The sequence below is a fragment of the Drosophila simulans genome, chromosome 2R, assembly GCF_016746395.2.
Source record: "Drosophila simulans strain w501 chromosome 2R, Prin_Dsim_3.1, whole genome shotgun sequence".
Classification (NCBI taxonomy): Eukaryota; Metazoa; Arthropoda; class Insecta; order Diptera; family Drosophilidae; genus Drosophila; species Drosophila simulans.
The window spans coordinates 20070286-20088719 of NC_052521.2; the positions used below are offsets into that span (position 1 = coordinate 20070286).

At 49.3% G+C, this 18434-nt stretch overlaps 4 protein-coding genes across 15 annotated transcripts; 1 reads left to right on the forward strand and 3 right to left on the reverse strand.

Moving 5' to 3' along the window:
- Nucleotides 1-100: 100 nt before the first annotated feature.
- Nucleotides 101-6234, reverse strand: LOC6735788 (nuclear pore complex protein Nup214). The gene is made up of 8 exons (XM_016181338.3): nucleotides 5961-6234; nucleotides 5766-5904; nucleotides 3926-5706; nucleotides 3691-3872; nucleotides 3294-3635; nucleotides 1856-3237; nucleotides 288-1779; nucleotides 101-195 (listed from the first exon to the last, which is right to left on the reverse strand). The coding sequence occupies exons 1-8, from the start codon at nucleotides 5994-5996 to the stop codon at nucleotides 171-173; spliced, it is 5379 nt and encodes a 1792-aa protein (XP_016029163.1). The 5' UTR covers nucleotides 5997-6234; the 3' UTR covers nucleotides 101-170.
- Nucleotides 6235-6826: 592 nt separating this feature from the next.
- Nucleotides 6827-13383, forward strand: LOC6735790 (receptor expression-enhancing protein 1). 12 transcript variants are annotated; one of them, XM_016168779.3, is made up of 8 exons: nucleotides 6827-6965; nucleotides 8345-8417; nucleotides 8512-8709; nucleotides 8778-8891; nucleotides 11141-11415; nucleotides 11542-11668; nucleotides 11735-12629; nucleotides 12865-13061. In XM_016168779.3, exons 1-7 carry the CDS (start codon nucleotides 6934-6936, stop codon nucleotides 12626-12628), a joined length of 1713 nt encoding a protein of 570 aa, XP_016029167.1. In that variant the 5' UTR covers nucleotides 6827-6933; the 3' UTR covers nucleotide 12629; nucleotides 12865-13061. The 12 variants fall into 12 exon arrangements, with proteins under 12 accessions (XP_016029167.1, XP_016029173.1, XP_016029171.1 ...); XM_016168785.3 differs by having other exon boundaries at nucleotides 11738-12629; XM_016168783.3 differs by having other exon boundaries at nucleotides 11738-12515.
- Nucleotides 13374-15366, reverse strand: LOC6735791 (uridine phosphorylase 1). The gene is made up of 4 exons (XM_002082668.3): nucleotides 14718-15366; nucleotides 14453-14652; nucleotides 13701-14384; nucleotides 13374-13646 (listed from the first exon to the last, which is right to left on the reverse strand). Exons 1-4 carry the CDS (start codon nucleotides 14779-14781, stop codon nucleotides 13458-13460), a joined length of 1137 nt encoding a protein of 378 aa, XP_002082704.1. The 5' UTR covers nucleotides 14782-15366; the 3' UTR covers nucleotides 13374-13457.
- A 506-nt stretch (nucleotides 15367-15872) lies between these two features.
- Nucleotides 15873-18044, reverse strand: LOC27206842 (CCHC-type zinc finger protein CG3800). The gene has a single exon (XM_016182633.3). The coding sequence runs from the start codon at nucleotides 17811-17813 to the stop codon at nucleotides 17316-17318; it is 498 nt and encodes a 165-aa protein (XP_016029177.1). The 5' UTR covers nucleotides 17814-18044; the 3' UTR covers nucleotides 15873-17315.
- Between the last annotated feature and the right edge of the window lie 390 nt (nucleotides 18045-18434).

Genomic DNA, 18434 nt, shown 5'->3' on the forward strand with positions numbered 1-18434 from the left:
TTAGCATGAGTACCATAGCAAGTATTTCATACAAAACGAAACCCTTATCATCAAGTTCAGTACACATTCTTCGCGTGAAGTGAAAAAAATACACTTTTTGTACATTTTAATAATCATTTATTTCATTAACAAGCAAATGTATTGAGTTGTGCAACATATTTATTATGAACTCAACGATAATTCATGAAGCTCGATCTGAAATAGGAAAATTTAAGATCGCGTTAGTCGTATACATTCTTGAAAATACTTAATAAGTACGCATATGTATGTATGTCTGTCGAACTTACCCGCCAAACGCTGGTTTCTGTGCATTTGAGTTTCCAGTCTGTGCTAGATTTCCGAAAGAGAGTCCCGATTCCTGTCCCCCCAACGTTTCAAAGATGTTTCCCTGTGCCGGCTTTGCAGCAGCACCAAAGGGTGGAGGGGAGGCTACTGGGCTGGCACCGCCAAATCCACCAAATCCCTTCGGACTGCCAAAGGTGGCACCTCCCCCAAATGTGGGGCTAGCCCCAAAAGCCGGGGATCCACCGAAAACGGGCTTGGCTCCAAACCCACCTGGTGTCGTCGTTTGTTGCTGCGCGGTTTGAGGTGAGCCAAAACCAGTCTGGGCCACAGATCCTCCTCCGCTCTGTCCAAATCCACCACCGAAGCCCCCCTGAGCTGGTGTTGTCTGCGTGAAGGAGCCAAATCCACCAGAGCTGCTGCCACCGCCAAAGATCGATCCGCCAGATGCGGGCGAAGCTGTTGCTGGTGATCCGAAAATGGAGTTTCCTCCGCCACCAAAAGGAGAAGCTTGCGGACTGCCGACGGGATTGGAGAATATATTTCCACCTTCTGCCGGTGCAGCCACTGATGATTGACCAAACACTTTTTGGCCAAAAATTGAAGTACTTCCCGCAGCCGGGGCGCCGACTGCGCTCTGCGTATTACCTCCTCCAAAAATTGAGCTGGATCCAAAAGGTGCACTGGCGGATCCGCCACCAAAAATTGATCCTCCGCTATCGCCTGCTTGTGCCGGTTGACCAAAGACACTTGGCTTAACAGCCTGACCAAAAATGTTGACGCCAGAGGCTGGTGCACTAGTCGTCGGACTACCAAACGGCGAAGGGTTACTAATCGCGGCCGATGCAAAGAGACCCACTGGTGGTGCAGCTGGTGTTGCCGCAGCCGTGGTGTTTGAAGGAGCAGTTGCAACCCCTCCGAAAACACTGGTCTCCGGCTTAGGTATACTGCCAAAAATGTTTCCACTCGAAACTGGACTTTTTGCAGCTGACTGAAAGGGATTAGCCACTGGAGCCGTTGTTGATGTTGCTGCTGCAAAGCCACCACCAAACACTGAATTCGACGAGTTACTGCCTGTAGATGTAGAGGTGGGGCTGTTGGCAGTTAAGGGAGGTGGAGCGGTGGTAGTTGGAGCTACAGCACCTCCCGCACTTAGAGTGCTAAATGCGTTTGAGAAGGAGAACGCGCTGCCAGGAACAGCAGCGATAGATGTTACCGTTGTGCTCGATGTTGCCGGAATTGCTGCGGTGACTGCCGCAGGAACTACTGCTGGACTTGATACAGCCGTCGTAGTAGTAGTAGTTGAAATGTTTAATGCGGTGGTTGAAATAGGATCAGTTTTGTTGTTCGCCTCCGTCACACTTGTGGGAGCTGTAGTGGCTGATGTCACCGACTTGATACTGCCGAATAATCCCTTTGAGGCATCAGTTGTTCCGCCAAATGAAAAGCTACCAGCGGACGAACCGCCTCCAAAAATGTTGGCTGGTTTGGTGTTATCTGGAAAGTAAAAGACAAATATAGCCGTCTATTCATTTATGCGTAAGGTATATTAATAAAGGAAACCATAGCTTACCTGCAGGAGTGTTGGGCTTGCAGATGTTCACAGAGCTAAATAGGCCTCCAATAGGAGCCGAGTTGTTGGTCGCGGAAGGAGCATCAGTTGAGCTGCTAGAAGCTATTACATTCGCGGGTTTGCTGGTGATGGTGGTTGTGCTGCTAGTCACTGTGGTGATCGGTTCAGAGTTGGATGGTTTTGCCAAAGCTGCCGAGAAGATGCCAAACGGTGCAGTTGAAGCTGATGTCGCTACATTAGTGGTTGCCGTGCTGGAAGGTTCAGATTTTGGCACAGCAGCGGCTGTTCCACCGAAACCTAGAGATGAACCCAGCCCGCCAAAGCTGAACGGGGAGCTGGAAGTATTTCCGGCAGTATCTGCAGTTCCTGTAAATCCTCCAAATCCAAAGGATTTGTTTTCCGTCTCTGCCTTTGGTTTTTGGGGTACTTTTGACTCTTCTGTTTCGGGTTGTACCGCCTTGAGTTCTAGAGCTGCGTTCTGCTCTTTGGGCTTAGTCGGCTCTGGTGTTGGTTTTTCGACCGCTGCCAACGGGTTTGGTTTTGGGGTAGAAGCTGCCACGGCTGGCGATCCTGCTCCGAATGAGAGCGCCGACTTGGTAGCACCACCGCCGAAACTAAAGCTGGAATTAGTAATGCCGCCGAAAATGGATAGACCCGGATTGGCAGTTTCGCCAGGAGTCATAGCTGCGTTCTGCTCTTTGGGCTTAGTCGGCTCTGGTGTTGGTTTTTCGACCGCTGCCAACGGGTTTGGTTTTGGGGTAGGAGCTGCCACGGCTGGCGATCCTGCTCCGAATGAGAGCGTCGACTTGGCAGCACCACCGCCGAAACTAAAGCTGGAACTAGTACTGCCGCCGAAAATGGATAGACCCGGCTTGGCAGCTTCGCCAGGAGTCATAGTATTTGTCGTTGGCGTCACAGTAGATGTATTCACAAACGGGCTGCTTTGGCTGAAGGAAAATGACGTAGCCGCTGGAGTTGTAGTTGTGGGCACTCCAGGCTTTTCCACAAGGGACGGTATAGATGGCATTGGTTTAGGCAGCGAAGGAGCCACTGTGACACTTGCTTGTGGCATGGGTGCGACAGCTGGCGTGGATGCAACATTTGGTGTGGGAGGCGGAGCGACTGCTGATTGGGTGTATTTGTTGGCTGTTGCAGGTTTGGCTGCTGCCTTTTTAATTTGCTCCGCCCTACGTTTCGTTTCCAAAATAACCTCCGACTTGAGCCCCACTCGATCTGGTCGCTGGGGACAAATGACATTGATCTTCTGCAGCTGGACAACATTACGGATTTTTTGTAGTCTTTCTCGAGAGAGCTTGGCTGCATTAGAGTCCACTACCTGGCTCAGACTCATCTTGAGAATGGAGTCGGCCAATGTATCCACTCTAAATAAAAAAGTTATAGTCACATAAAGAGAGAGGTCACAATAACTTCTACTAACGCTTCGTTGGTGCGGGTGCGACTTTTCTCCTGGTCGAGCAGAGCGGCCTGCAGCAATCCGCGCTCCTTAAGTTTGGCCTTTATGTTGTTCTGTAGAATTCGCTGGTTAGAAGTGAGGTTTTGAAGTCTTGTCAGTCGTTGATAGATTCCCTCTAGGCAAGGCATGTGCATGCGAGACTTCGAATTGCGCCGCACAACATCCTGAAACTGTTCCCACTGCATATCGACATGCTGCTGGGCAAGACGCAGCTGGGCCTCATTGGCAGCCACGTAGCTCTGAAGACGAGCTAGCATGCGACGGCCAGAGGGATCACAGGAGCTCGAGTTCATTAAACGCGTAATCCTAAACGAAAATTAGGGATTTAAAATAGCTTATATATTCAAAGTCATTTACCCACTCTGGTTTTCTATAAATCTCCAGCTTCCCGCGACACTCTGCTACGATGGCATATGCCTCATTAAGACCCTGTCGCAATCCCTGTACATCCAACTCGAACTCCACATCCTTGGCTTGGTCATTGAGCTCCTGAAGATCATCCAGTCTCTTTGCGTATGCCCTCAAAGCAGATGGTGCTGCAATCTGCGGAATAACAACTTTGATACAGGAATCAGTGTAAGACCAACAGTACTTACGCCTTTGAAGAGTTCCTTCGTCTGTTCCTTTTGCTTTTGGATATCCTGGCTAAAGGCTTCGATTTGTAGGGCAATCATGTCCTTGATAATAGGCTCTATGTCGTCAGGCTTAAGACTTTCATCTGCAATTGATGGTGGAGCTGAAGTGTCTGGTTTTGTGTCCACTGGTGTGAATGTTGAAGGAACAGTGTACAGTGGTTTGTTTGCTGGAGCAGAAGCAGAAGGAGTTGCGGTAGCTGTTGACCCTGGTGGCGCTGTTCGGGGTGTCACACTGGCAATAGCCGGTTTGTTCAATGCCATTCCCCCAAAGGCATTTGCTCCTGGAGCAGAAAACATACTACCCATGGCAGTAGTCGTTGCCTGCGTGCCAAATCCACCAAACGGTGTTGTTGGCGTGGCTGCATTGGTAGCTGGAGCACCAAATGGTGTTGTTGGCTTGGCTGCATTGGTAGCTGGAGCACCAAACGAAAGTGGACTAGAAGTCGGAGCAGTTCCAAAAGATAGCTGCGAAGCAGGTGCCTTAGCTGCAGCTGCTCCAAAGCCAGAAAACAATGATGGTTGCTTATCCTTCGAGGGAGCTGGGGTTGAAGTAACGGTATTCGGCGGGAATGCAAAAGATATGTCCGAGGAAGCAGCAGGAGTTACAGCAGGAGCCTTGGTGGGCGGACTGGCTGCCCAAGCCGGCTGCTCTTCTTCCTCACTAGCAAGCAGCGTATTCAACGGCTTGAACTGCCCAGAAGTATCGGCCACTGGAGGAGGTGGCGAACAAACAGACACCGCCGTCGGCAGCATATTAAGAAAGTTGAATGAGAGCAATATTCCATCCGAACTCAAAACATGCACCATGGGCATAGTCTGCAGCTTCTGCTCATTTATCGTCAGCTGGTGCGTTGTAGAAGTGTCAAAAGCAAAGCCCAGCGGAAAAGTCTCATCCTTGTCTTCACTTAGGGGCATTTCAATGCGTGCCTCATCGAGCAATGTAAGCTGCTGCCAAGCTGGTGAATCGCCAGCCTCGGTTGATCCCATAATGCCCACTTCCACGCCATTAGCCGAGACTACGAGCAGCAGATTCCACTGGGGCACATGGCTAAATAGGAACTGATCTTTCCTGGGGCCGTTAATGCTGTAGCAGATGTCATAGTACTTTATGTATCTGGGCGCACCATCCTTGGGAGCATTTAGGATGTACAGCGAGGGGCTACAGTCCTCGCCATGCTGGAGAAAGATCACTGCAAACTGAAATGTCGACAGCCACTGTATAGCAATGGTGTCAAAGGGGGCATCATGTATATTCGGAGGACACAAAATCTGCTTGGCCAGAGTCAGATCCGGCTTGAACTGCTTCACCGTGCCGCCAGAAAAACCAAGAACGATCTGTTTGCCCTTGGGCGACCAGCAGCCGCACTTAACTTGTTGATCCTTGTTCAGCGAGTGCATTTCAACGTGTCCCCCCTCCTTCAGGGCATACATTGCAAGCGCTCCGTTGCTCAAAACAACGGCCAGGCTGTTGGGCAGCACTGGATTCCAGAGCAGCTGGACGCTGTGCACGTGATCCTCGGCGGCCAGGCGAATACTGGAAACAGGACGAACATCAGGGGTCATAAACGATATCACCGCATATATGCTCAGCAGGCCTGTGCCGTTTTGGGTGTAATTCACGGCCAGCAGGTTACCATCGGAGTTGCAAGCAATGTAATTCGGAATACTGGGCAGTGTCACCAGACGCGCCTGCGGCTGTTGGCCTGTGCTCTTTGCATTGACCAAATCCTTTACAATGATCACTGCAAGGAGAACCAGGTTAAATCTATATATTTAACCCAGCTAACTCAAGTTACATTACCTTTGAGTTCCGGCTGCGTTGGACTCCCGGCAAAGAGTAATCCCCGGCTGCTGGAGACCGCCAGCAGGTTCACATTGCTGCGGGGCTCACCGCATTTTTTGAACGCAACAACCTTGTGGTGCAGTTTGAATTGAAAGTCCTGCGAACAAAACCAATGGTATGTTTGACATCTCAGTGCTATGCAATTGTGCTTACCTGCGTGTCCTTGCAGTCTGGTGCAATCTGCGCCATTTTCGTCTGTTTTCGCTCTTATTTCGCCAAATTATGTGCGGCTTGTCAATTTCCCAATCGAGTGGATGGTGTGGCTGCAAGTGGAGATCGTTGGAAACGTTGGCAAACAAAAAGCGCGCCACTTGCAGTACGGTCACTTTCAGGAAATTCACCACAGGTAACCCAACATATCCAAACAAATATACAATACAATCTGATATGGATTTCAGAGTAGTTTTCTTAGATGCAACTTAAGATGATTTAAAAAGAAAATGGGATAAAATCTGATTTGAAAATAGTTTTCTCCTATAACTGATGAACTGTTAACTAAAAGAAACCAACTTGGATTGAATTGACTATTCACCAATCTAGTCTTAGCGGTTGACCATATGGCATTTGCATTTTGTTGGTATTTTTCCAGGCGGTATTTTGTTTGGGCAGTATGCGCGAGAACGAAAATTTCAGCACATCGCTAGCGCAGCAGCCTTGTTGTTGTTCGTCTGTCTCTGTCCTACAAGCGTTTCTTTTTGTTTGCTGAGAATTAAACAAAAGCGATTTGTTCGCGGGCAATGCGAATGCAGTTGCAAAGCGGGGCACAAAGACGCGGCTGTTTCGATTGAGATTGCACAAAGCCATGTAGTTGAGGTGGAGCAGGCGATTCGCAATTATCCACAGGCGACGCAACAAGGTGCTTAAAATTGCGTAGCCAATTAATCGCGAAGTCCTTCGAATTCAATCGCAGTTACCAAAAAGTAAATGGAATTTAAATCGACTTAAACAACAGTCTGTGAATTTAATTTCGATATTGCCCAAAAAGTATCGCCAAACCCCATAATTTACGGAAAAGTCAAGGAAATTCCAGGTGAAAATTGGGGTTGAAAAGGAGGCCAGGATAGCGGAGTGGACTCTGATTTAATAGCCTACAGTTTTCCCCTAGAGCAGCCAGGCGACGCTCAAGATGATCAGCAGCCTGTTTTCGCGGCTTATAATGTGAGTAATAACCGATTACTATAGCAAACCCCGACTTCATAGCCCACGCAGGTGAGTGTGAGTGCGAGTGAGAGCGCTGCAGCTGCTGACCCCCAAAAAACAAAACTAAATTTTCAAGCTCGGCCTTCGAAAGCGAGAAAAGCACCTACGAAGCCCGTCGTCGTTTCCTAATTGTGTGGGCGTCACGCTTCTGATTTCTGAGTTTTGTTCATTTCCTCGATTCGCCAATTGCCGGATTGTTTGTTTATTAATCAGCTGTCGCAAAGTACCGTTCACTTGTGCACGAGTGTGCGCGGCATATGTGTGTAACCCTCAATTGAACTCCTAATTTGGAGTTGCAACTTTCCGAGCTCTGGGTTTCCGAGGCTGACGCACTAGCCTCGCCCGATTTGGGTGCAGAACATGTGGATATAGTCTGTCGGCGACCCGGCGACTCTCTGTGACTCCGCTATTGTTGTCAATATTTATAGATCGCGGTCGAATTGGCAACTCGACGCTTGCCCATAATGTGGCACAGTCGCGGCCAAGTGTCTAGCCCCTCCGTTGGAATTTTCCATTATTTCAATACACCTTAAATTCGAACCAAACTTTACTTTCATAGACATAGTTTATACATCTACTCATTACTCGCTAAAGTATCCTTCCTCATTTAAAGATTCATATATCTTGAGATTGATGTGCTACTTTCTTGAACGCCTCTGTCGCAACTTTCGGAACTGCGGCGCATTCCTCCGTGTAAACATTGAGTGCTCCTCTATTGCTGGTTCTCTCTAGACCCGATCGTGGATTTATTAATAGACCTCCCGCCTGAGCGTTAGACGCCGAGCTACGGACGGCAGTCTCTGCTCGGCGTTCTAGCGGCCAGGAACTATCTGCGATCCGCGCTGCGGGCAATGCATCCCCGTTGCCATGAGGCCAATCTATCAGCAGGAGCCGCCGCTCTTCTACCAGCGGCCAGCTAATCTCCGCCGCCTACGTCATCCGCCGGGCACAGTCTACGGACGCAGTTACTCGCTCGAGGATCAGCCAGAGGACGTGATACCCGTGTATCCCAAGTTTATCTACGCCCCACAACAGCAGCAGCAGCAACGAGCCCAATATCCGCTCTATCAGCTGGGCGACTCGCTGAGCTCGCTGGACAGTGATTTTCCCGAGAATGAGTACGGGGGTGCCTACATAGTGGAGGAGCGTGTTCCGCTGCCCAACGCAACTACTCCCAAAGTTGTCCAGAACCTTAATGCGTTGGGCCGAATGCTGGAGCTGCTGCAGCGCTGTCCTCTGCCATGCCTCTCCTTCAACACGGCCTGCATCTGCTCACTGATTGTCATATTCCTTGCGCCGCGCACTTGTGCCCAGAGTTTACTCTTTCCCGCTTTCAGATTGTTCTGCGGCACCCTGTACCCGGCCTATGCCTCCTACAAGGCCGTCAGGACCAAGGATGTCAAGGAATATGTGAGTATCTGAACATGTAACTTGAAATCGTAGCGAACTGAGCTCGGGAATGATGATTTTAGTGTTTATAATGTTCACTCTTCTCTCGCCTCAGGTTAAATGGATGATGTACTGGATTGTCTTTGCATTTTTCACATGCATAGAAACATTCACGGACATATTCATCTCCTGGCTGCCGTTCTACTACGAGGTGAAGGTGGCCCTGGTGTTCTGGCTCCTCTCGCCGGCCACAAAGGGCAGTTCGACTTTATATCGCAAATTCGTGCATCCGATGTTGACGCGCCACGAACAGGTGGGACCAGAGAACTCGAGTGTATATGTAGATCGCTCAGTACATCATAATTTCTTCTCATTGTGCAGGAGATCGACGAGTACGTGAATCAGGCCAAAGAGCGGGGCTATTCGGCGGTGCTGCAGCTGGGCTCCAAGGGAGTAAACTATGCCACCAATGTCCTCATGCAGACGGCCATCAAGGTAATCCTCCCCACACACAGTTCGCAACTCACACACTACACACTCCACACACTGCCCCCACTGACACACTCACCCACAATCTCGCACACTCACTCGAGTCGGTAACCACATTCATTTGGCCATTTTCGATCGCCTCCAGCGTCGTTGCATAAAGTGAGCAGCAAACCGACATCAGCTTCTGCTGTTCTATATTCGAAAATTTGCGCAACACTCTCGCGTGCTCATCTTGATCATCGCCAACTGGCCAGCGAATCTGCAGCAGAGTGCGGGGAGCTCCTCGTCGGAGAATCATCAGCATCATCGCCTTCATCATTTGATCGCCTTCTCTTTACATTTACTTTTATTATTATTTAGTCTAAACGTCTAGAATGGAATGCTCTTTTGTGCCATTTGCCTGTTTGTTTTGGATTAGTTGTAGTGTGTTTCTCTTTGTGTAGCCCGATCACTATATATACTATACGTGATACACGCTGAAAGATAAATCAACATGTTGAAATAATGTAATAAAAACAATATGTGAAACAAACCCATGCCAAAGATGCCAGATACTCGCCGCAATTCACAACTGTTTGTAAACAATGCAGATGTGGGCCAAGTCACTTGTGGACTGCAACAGTTTTTAAGGCATCTGAAGTGCAGCCACTAAATGATGAACTAATGCAGTCGGTAACAAATGCCCCTTGATGTAGGTCAAAGAATAGAGAAAACATTGAATGAAAGGTGCAAGTGATCTGTTTGTCAGGTTCAGTTGCACATTCCTTGTGGTTAACTCAAGACGATTTTCAACAAAGAATCTGAGTCAATCATCTGATGACTGGAGGAACACTTGACCTTTCTTTGTTGGCTGACAAAGACATCTGTGCAAATGCAGGATAGGAAAGGGAGAAAATATATTTTTATTTACCTATTGTTTGTACATAGAACGTAAGCTAATTTTTCGGATTTCTGGGGAAAGAGTATTTATAGTGCGCGGATGATTAAGTAGCTGGAATCGCATAAGGTAATAGGAACTAATTATGTATGCAGGGTATTTCCCATCGAAATTCAGCATGAAAGTAGCTTCATTTCTTTGTTTCAAGACAAAGAAACTCGTTTGTAAAAGTACTTCTTCTTTCGGTATATATTTGTGTTCTCCATGGGAGTCTTTTGTGCGTAGCTGGTACCCAAGACATCTGTCTGGCACTCCTTGTTTCCACATTTGCATTCCGCCACTTCCACTCGGCCATCGCCGTTGTCGCCTTCCCAGCTGCCCAGTTGCATAGTTGCACAATTCTAATTCCAATTCCGAATCGCCTCCTAGGGTAGGGCATACAAATATAAATAGATGCCGGGCATGAGACATCTCTTGAACGCGTGTGTATGTGCTTCATTTGACCCAGCTGCAATTCATTTCAATTTGAGACTTTTGCGTTGCCTCTATTTTAATTAACGTTTTCGTTTCTTCACTTATGTTTCTTTGCATTTAACCCACCAAACAAAACTCAAAATCCCAACTAAACGCACCTGCCTGCACCGCTCGATTGCCACTAACCCGCTTACCGCTAGACCTACGCGCTGACCACGGCACCATCTGGCCATGGACGCGGCCTGCAGAACTCCCATTCGGCCGATGAGCTGTTCCGGGGCCAGGACACAATGGACAGCACGGACAATTGGCTGCCGCGGGCCAGTTCCTTGAGCAGCATCGAGAGCTACACGGAGACGATCTACGAGCCGAGGACCGAGACCAGGCGACTGATTATTCGAGAGGTTAGCGAGGAGGCGGAGCTCGATGATGAGCCCCTGGGCGATGCCGGGGCAGCCCGTATCCGGGACTTGCCCGTCCGGAAGGCACAACCACGTCGTGCTGCCAGCACTGCCAAGGCTGCAGGCAAACGCGGCCAGAAACAGAACGATGTGGAGGGAGCCAAGAGCTCCAGCAGCACCATCAATGTGATCCGCTCCCGCCGCAAGCTGCGCGAACCCACGCCCGATGTGGATGTGGAAACCTACTGAAGATGGCTACCATCAAGCATACAGATACTCAGCGAACAATTGAATTTTACACACTCAGCGAGACACTTACACTTCATCACATTAACACTGTCGCCCACTAGCATTTATATTTTTGTTCCAATAATGTATTATAACTACGTACACCTAAGTTTCCGATTAGTTGTGGTTAATATTAAATTATTCAAATGGAAACTCTTGTGCTCTACTCCATCATCCACCTACCACTACCACTTAACAACATTGATCCACTGAAGGGAGGCGGCAATCTGGTGCAGACGATCAAGCGGAGCTACAGCCTTAGCGATCTCAGCGAGCCGGATATGCATCGCACGCAGGACGAGCTGGACGACGTGATGATGTCCTCGATGACATCGTCGGCGGTGGTCATGCGTTCCACAGCCACTGGCGCACGTCTCCTGAGGCCAAGAAATCAGACGCCCGTGGGCAGATCCGGCAGCGGAACACGCCACTCCACGGGCATGTATTTTACGGAGGTGGATGTGACCGCCAAGAATGCCGGCGATTTCAAGTGAGTCATTATTCAGTAGTACCACAAGAAACTCAATATTTGGGAAATCCCCTTTGTCGATTTCAAGTTTTTAATTCGCCAAATTCGATAAAGCTATATCATCAAATTATTTCGTATCCACCCCAGCTACAACATTCGCAGCCAAGATGACATCAGCTCTGGCTACTCGAGCGCCGAACCTGTGAGTGGTCTCAGTCGCACCTCCTCCATGACAAACGCTTCCAAGGCTCGAGCCAAGTCCAAACGCAATGAGGTAGGAATCATTTCAGTCCTTCTTTTTGGAACTATCTTAATCCGTTTAGAGATTGGTGTTGGTTAGCAGTTGCTGGAAGAGATGAGAGACGAGGTCTACTTAGACAACCAGCTGTATTTTCAAGGTGTGCGAGGGAAGAGCTCAGTTCCAGGAGCTCATGAACTGAAAATTGTGGAGAGTTCTGAAAGCATCCAGTCCCAGGAGTTGGAAAAGGTGGTGAAGGAGGTGAACGATGATGCAGAAGATGAGGCCTTTTTTGAAGCCTTGCCTTTGATAGAGGAGCACATAAGTGAAGTGGTGGCTAACTATGCAAGAGAGGAAAAGTTGTTGCCCCAAGAGCGGCAGCATAATTCCATAGATGAGGAACCGTTTGAAGATGCATTGTTTGAAGAACCAAAGAAATGTGTCTCAGATGAAGTGGATGCTAAGAATATCGAAGATTTAAGCCAGGATAGAAGTCAAAACCAGACTCCGAATGGATCTGCTGAAACTACTGATTCAGGATCACCTTTCCAAAGCAAGCCCTATGTCCATCCACCGATAGACCCATTTTTGCTGGTTCTAAGCGCTTCTGCATCTGCTCCAGATCCTTTTCTGCCCGAGCGGCCACGTCCAATGTCGCCGCGTGAAATGCGCGAGACTCTGGAGGAGATTAAGCACAGTTTCCGTGCCCAACTGGAACCAGAGCCCTCCGTGTCAGCCTCACCATCACCCTCATTGCGGCCCAAGGCCAACCATGGTAAGGGACGAGCTCCACCACCGCCCTTGCCACCCAAGAAGCACTCATTGAGTCCCCAACCGGACGCCATCAGCCAGACATCGACGGGTAGCGTGGAACGCAAGTCAGGTATCGGACAACTGTTCAAGAATATCAAAGCTAATGTGCTGCGTAACATAGCTAATCCCAGCCAGCAGCAGCCCGAGGATGAGCAGCTGGCGGCCAAAGAGACACAGATTTGAAGTAAGCCCAGCCGCAAGCCCGCTTTCGAAGCTCTCATCATCCCCGTGTTATGTTTCGCTCACCGCCGGGCGACTTCTGCTCCGCCTTTAACTTCCATGGCCCCCAATATGGCATCTATCTTTCTGTACAGTTGCGTTACTAACCCCCAGATTTAAGGATTTGCAGCATGTTGTTTTAGACGCTCCGATCAAAGTACAGACTCTAATCTTTGATCTACTTTTTTGATCTATTGCAGGACAAATCCATGTCTGCTAGCTGCACCACCTTGCCCCGCTCGAGCAGCCGGAAATCGGAGAGATCCCAGGGTGGAACTGCCACTGGCCAGATGAAAACGCGCAACAAGTCGGAGAAGTAGTGGAGCATCGGTTTAAGGCTGCCCATCTTCGTCAGTATGTTGATTTAGATGGTGACGGTGGGCGGACAGTGGAATCCATAGAACCAGAACCTCATGTTTTAGTTTAAATTGTAACTTAATACAGATACAGATTATGATAATATTAGCTATATATGCGCATGCATTGTGTACTTTGTTTGTGATTCTATTAGAGCTCCGGGCGCAGTTCGTCCTGGTTGCCACTGGTACTCATTTCGTGACTAGTTTAGCGTTAAGCGAGTCTCCTAGCCTCTATCCAAAGGTTCTGCAACAGCTGTACTAACCAAAAATGAAACCCGAAGAAACCTATCAATTGTGTAGCATAAATTCCTAATATTGTAATTGAACATTAAATAAAAGAATATATACCATTGAACTGAACAACCAGAGATGTCTTTAATGATCAAAACTTTGAATAATAATGCAGATCCGTTTACCTAGATACGAAGGACTTCTTACTCGGCTTCTTCTGCAGGCGCCTTTTGGGTGTCCCCGGCCCCACCTGCTCCTGCTTCGGCCTCGTCCTCCGGCTGCTCCGACTCATCGTCGTCGTCGTTATGGTAAAGAACCTTGCGTATATAGCGGGCCACCAGCTCCTGTGGTCTCTTCTCCCATTTTGACAAAACATCATGGGGCGTTTTGATCTTAGTAGGGGTTTTACTTGGTAGCATTATGATAATGGACTGTAATGAACTCACTTGATCCCCATTTAGGCGATTCAGGATGGCCACACAGACGACCGCGCCCCTGATGTTGGCCCTACTGGTAAGTGCGGCAAAGGCCAAGCTCTCCATCTCGATGTTCTTCACCTGCTGGCTCTGCAGCGTCTCCAAGTAGGACTTCTTCATTTCGGGCGTGTACTCGCAAAAGGCTCCATCTAGGCGCGACTGGCCTTCGTAAAAGTCATGGGCACACAGAGTCCGGCCGATGATAGCCTCATAGCTGTCCTTGCAGGGATCGTGGCACATCTTGATTTCATCGGCCAGACTCTCATCCAGCTGGCTGGCATGCTGGACACTGGCGCCGTGCACAAGGATCTCGTGGGCGGGATTCAAGCGGCCATCAATCGCCTCGGAGGAGATAATCACGGTGCCGGGTTCAACGCCAATGCCGCCGCTGGTGCCGATTCTGATGAAGACGGGGTCCTTGCACTTGGCGTGGTACATCATTTTGATGAGTTCGTGCAGCAGGATGGATATCGACGGACAACCCATTCCGTGGCTGGCGCAGAGCACGGGACCCACCTTGAACAAGGAGAATCGCTGGCCGGCCTCCGATATGTTCCGTAGCTTGGTAGCCGCGTTTATCTTCAGCCCGATCTCCTGCATCACGTAGTAGGCAAAGTTTTCCATCCGACCCGGAGTGCCTCCCATGCAAACAAACTTTGTGCGAAGATACACTTAGCATACTTATAGCTACTAGATACTTGAATATAATGGTCAGGACTAACCCTCACATCCCCAAAAACCTTGGGAAAGTCCGTGGTCTCCGTATTCAAACCCAGGTGGTAGAGTATGTCAGGCTGCAGGCACTTCAGGCAGGGATTCAGGCCGCACAAAGTGGATTCCTTGGCCTCCTCGTCCTTCTTGCAGCCTTCCTTCATCTGGCGGACCAGCTTGGCGAGCGTCCTGCTCTGGGCATTCACGATGGCTATGGGATGCGGTCTGTGTTATGAGGGATCTCAGGGAACTCCTGTCTAAACTGAAAGTAGTCACCCTTTAGCTGGCCCACCTCGTTGGCCAAACGGCATGTGCAGTCACTGCAGTTGCTTTTGGACATTTTTTTGAATTTTTAAGATACTTCCAGCAATTTTGTCTAACTTTCGGAATGAGATCTATTTAATGTTTGAATTTACAATTGAAATGCCGAAAGTTGTCAGACATTGCGACTACTATAATTAGTAATATTCGGTTTTTCATTGTTACAAAAGAGAGCTTAAAGAACGTAAGTTTCCAAAATCATTTAGTATGACTAAATTTGAGTTACATTTGTACATATGGTCACCAAACATATACAGATGAGTGTAAGCTGCGCAGTACTATTGAAGCGCCCCTCGTAGGCCTAACTAAATGCGGCGTTTACTTGGACGCCCCGCGATCGCACCGCACTTAAGTATGGAGAAGCGCAAAAAGTGGCCAAACCGGCTTGCCAACCGCTCTCTGCTTCTTGCCCATCCGCATGCGGCTCCAGAAACTCGGAGCGCAGCTTTCGCGGAGCCACCGTCGCGTTGCGGCCGCCGTCGTGGTCGTCACACATGCGCAGCAGCTGATGCGCGAGCGCTGACCTTGACCCTCAATTGGAGTCGCAGTCGCTTGCAGACTTGTTGCCAAGTGCAGCCGGCGAAGTTGAAGTTGCCACCCCACCCCGAGCCCACTCTCTCTCTTCCTATTGCTCTCTGCCTGCCTTTTCGCACAGCCAGTTTTCACCATTAGCGGCGACTGTACCTCGCAGCACGCTGTACGTACATACATACCATACGTATGTATTCACTTAGCGCGCGCGTATGTACGCATGCATGTGTGTGTGTGTTTGTGTGTGCTGGTACGCGAACTGCACACAGTACAGAACAGGGCAGGAGAGCAAAGAAAGCGGCGGGAGCACATAAGCGAAAAGAGAGCCCCCAGCCCCAGCCCCATATTCCCATCCAGCCATCGCCATCAGCTGCCTGCGCCATGTGTTCCCGCAGCTGCAGTTGTGGAAATCGCCGGTAAACTGGTTGCGCGAGCGAGAAGGAGAGAGTGCGAAAGCGGGCGATCGCTCTCTCCCGCTCAGGGGCGGAGATGCCTCAAATTGGCAGGGGGGCTAATGAAGGATGTTACCATGGAAGACCCTAGAAGAATTACCCCAAAGACATAACACATGGTGCGGGATTATTTTTTTTTGTCTCAAATCAGCAGCTCCAGCATTTTAATTTACAATTAAAAAACAATCACAGTGATATTTGAATTTTCATTTCCTTCATCGTACGTAGGTTTCGGTCTCGCATCTTTTGTGTCCCGTCCGTCCAACTGAACTGAACTGAAGGTGTGTGTGTGCCGTTGTCTTCTTCATCTGCCCACTGAGTGTTCTGAGTGCCGCTGGCTTGTCTGCTTCTTTAACCGCTTAGCTCATCCTCTCCAGCGTTGCGTTGCGTTCCGTTTTCAAAGTCGTCGTGTATGTCTACCATTGTTGATGTTCTCTTCTTGTTATTTGTCTGCTTCTCTGTTCTTGTTTGCTGCCCCCTTTGGCTCCACAGCTATGAGCTACATAGCATGCTACCCCGCTTGAGAGATCTTGCCGGGCGTCTTGGCTGATGGGTGTGTGGTATGGTATGGATGTGGATGGAGTTGATGGTATAGGGGTGGGATACTGGTTACTGGATGGGCAGTCTTAGATCCTGGATAATTCCCAAGGCTCGCCGGCAGCAGCTGGATGGAGTGGAGTTGAGTGGAGTCGAGTGGTAACGTGGCCTGATCTTCTAGCCGCCTGATTCTTCGCTTTTTCATTGGTTTTTATAATTTTTATTTACGTTTTTCTTTCGGTTGTTTCTGGCTGTGGAACTCCTAATAGGATCATTTGCTTTAAATAGTATTCTTTAAGGTATTTTTCTTTATATAATCTTATATAGTTTCATTCCATTCGTTATAATGTAATTAGTAAATTCAAACACTTGCAGCATAATCATAATCATATAGGTATAATTATAGTAAAGTGGTTTGCTTGGTGAATTCTTTTGTTGTTGCTGTTGTGGTTTAGTCTCATCTTACAAATTGGGTCGTCGTGTCTTCTTCCTCATCTTCTACCTCATCCTCTTCCCCGTCGTCGGTGTCATCTGCTCTCTCGGCTGCACAGCTGCCGTTGGCTATCGTCTTCTGGTTCTGCTCCTCCGACCCCTGCTCGAGGTTCCTTTGCCCTCTTCCTCCGTGATTCCTCTTCTGGCGGCTTTCCCTCGGAAAGCCAATACTTCTTGTCTTTTTTCAGTTCTCGGGACGTTGGCACCGCGCTGCAGGCTCGGCTTTTGGAATCAGCGATGGTTACTGGATGATGTTCAGGATTATGGATTCATATGCTGCATGTGTTAATGGAGGGATGTGGATGTGGTTGTGGGTTCTTTATTTTGAAGGGGTTGATCTTGACTTGGGTGCTGCTGCTATCGCTTCTAGATGTTGTTGCTGTTGGCTGGCTTTGTGAATGTTGTAGCAAATTGATTTTTCGTTTTTTTAATTTTTTTTTCTTTCTCATCTTCTTCTGGTTGTTCTTCGTGTGTTGAATTATTACTCATATTCCTCCTTCGATGATTACATTTGTGAGGTGCCACGGGTGGGTGGTGGCGCCTAGTTCCGTCCGCCCTTCTCGTCGCACTCGCGCCTCAGATGTCCGCTCTTGCCGCAGCCGTAGCAAGTCTTCAAAGTCTCCGGGCAGTTCTTGGAGATGTGTCCGGCGCGGTTGCACTTGTAGCACGACACATTGGTCGGTCCACGTTCGTTGACGGCCTCCGGGCAGTTGCGCACCCAGTGTCCGGTCTTGTTGCACCGGTAGCAGGTCGGGTTGTCCGCCTGGGTGCAGTCCTTCGAGATGTGCCCGATGCCGTTGCAGCGGTAGCAGCGCTCGGCCTCCTCGGGGCAGGCACGTGCGAAGTGCCCGAATTGGTTGCATTTGTAGCACTTCTCGCGGTTGCGACGCATGCCGCCGCCATCGTTGCCGCGCATACCGCCGCCGCCGCCACCACCGCCTCCTCCAACGCCGCCCGGACCTCCGCCGCCGCCGAGACTGCAGTCCCGGGCAAAGTGGCCCGGCCGGTTGCACTTGTAGCACGTGGCAGACATCGACATCTTTGCTTCGGTTTTGGTTAGACTACTAATCCGCAAATCCGACTCCGCTTCTTAAACTCAACTTCTCAACTTCCTCACACACTCACTGGTAACCACGGGCCCTCGAGCACTACACACTGCTTGCGCTGGATGCGAAAAAATCACACAGACCAACAGAATCTCCGGCTTCCTCAGATTTCCTCGCCGTATTTTCGACGCCAAAAGTTAAAATGGCTGCCGCTGAGCGAATGAGTACCGATTTGCTGTGGTATCGACTACTCACCAGAGTTGCTTCGGCTACGCTTGAATACAACACTGACCCTCCACGCGGTGCACATTGGTACGAGGATAAGCGATGGTGAGGCGAAATGTTAGACTCGAATTGTGTAGTGTGCAGGCATCGTACTACTTCCACTCGGCGTGCTTTGTCTCACAGAATCTACATTTCCATTTTACTTTCCCATTTTCCGTGTTTAGCTCTAGTCTCGTGTCCTCCATATTTAGGCGGCACTACATAACCCAATTTTGCGAACTCGATTTTGCCACTTTTTGACCACACGTAACCAGTGTGTCCGTGGTGATGGACTCCAACTTATCGGCTCAATCATTAGGAGTACCCCTGGCAAAGGGATATCGAAAAAT

Coding starts and splice junctions, on each gene's coding strand:
- LOC6735791 (XM_002082668.3), bottom strand. CDS start 14,781: ATGTCCAAAAGCAACTGCAGTGACTGCACATGCCGTTTGGCCAACGAG. Junction 14,653..14,717: donor CGAGGTGGGCCAGCTAAAGG/GTGACTACTTTC, acceptor CGCATCCCATAG/CCATCGTGAATGCCCAGAGC. Junction 14,385..14,452: donor AGGTTTTTGGGGATGTGAGG/GTTAGTCCTGAC, acceptor CTTCGCACAAAG/TTTGTTTGCATGGGAGGCAC.
- LOC6735790 (XM_016168776.3), top strand. CDS start 7,875: ATGAGGCCAATCTATCAGCAGGAGCCGCCGCTCTTCTACCAGCGGCCA. Junction 8,418..8,511: donor CCAAGGATGTCAAGGAATAT/GTGAGTATCTGA, acceptor CTCTCGCCTCAG/GTTAAATGGATGATGTACTG. Junction 11,669..11,734: donor CCAAGTCCAAACGCAATGAG/GTAGGAATCATT, acceptor GGTGTTGGTTAG/CAGTTGCTGGAAGAGATGAG.
- LOC6735788 (XM_016181338.3), bottom strand. CDS start 5,996: ATGGCGCAGATTGCACCAGACTGCAAGGACACGCAG. Junction 3,636..3,690: donor GAGATTTATAGAAAACCAGA/GTGGGTAAATGA, acceptor ATTTTCGTTTAG/GATTACGCGTTTAATGAACT. Junction 3,238..3,293: donor CGCACCCGCACCAACGAAGC/GTTAGTAGAAGT, acceptor TTTTTTATTTAG/AGTGGATACATTGGCCGACT.
- LOC27206842 (XM_016182633.3), bottom strand. CDS start 17,813: ATGTCGATGTCTGCCACGTGCTACAAGTGCAACCGGCCGGGCCACTTT.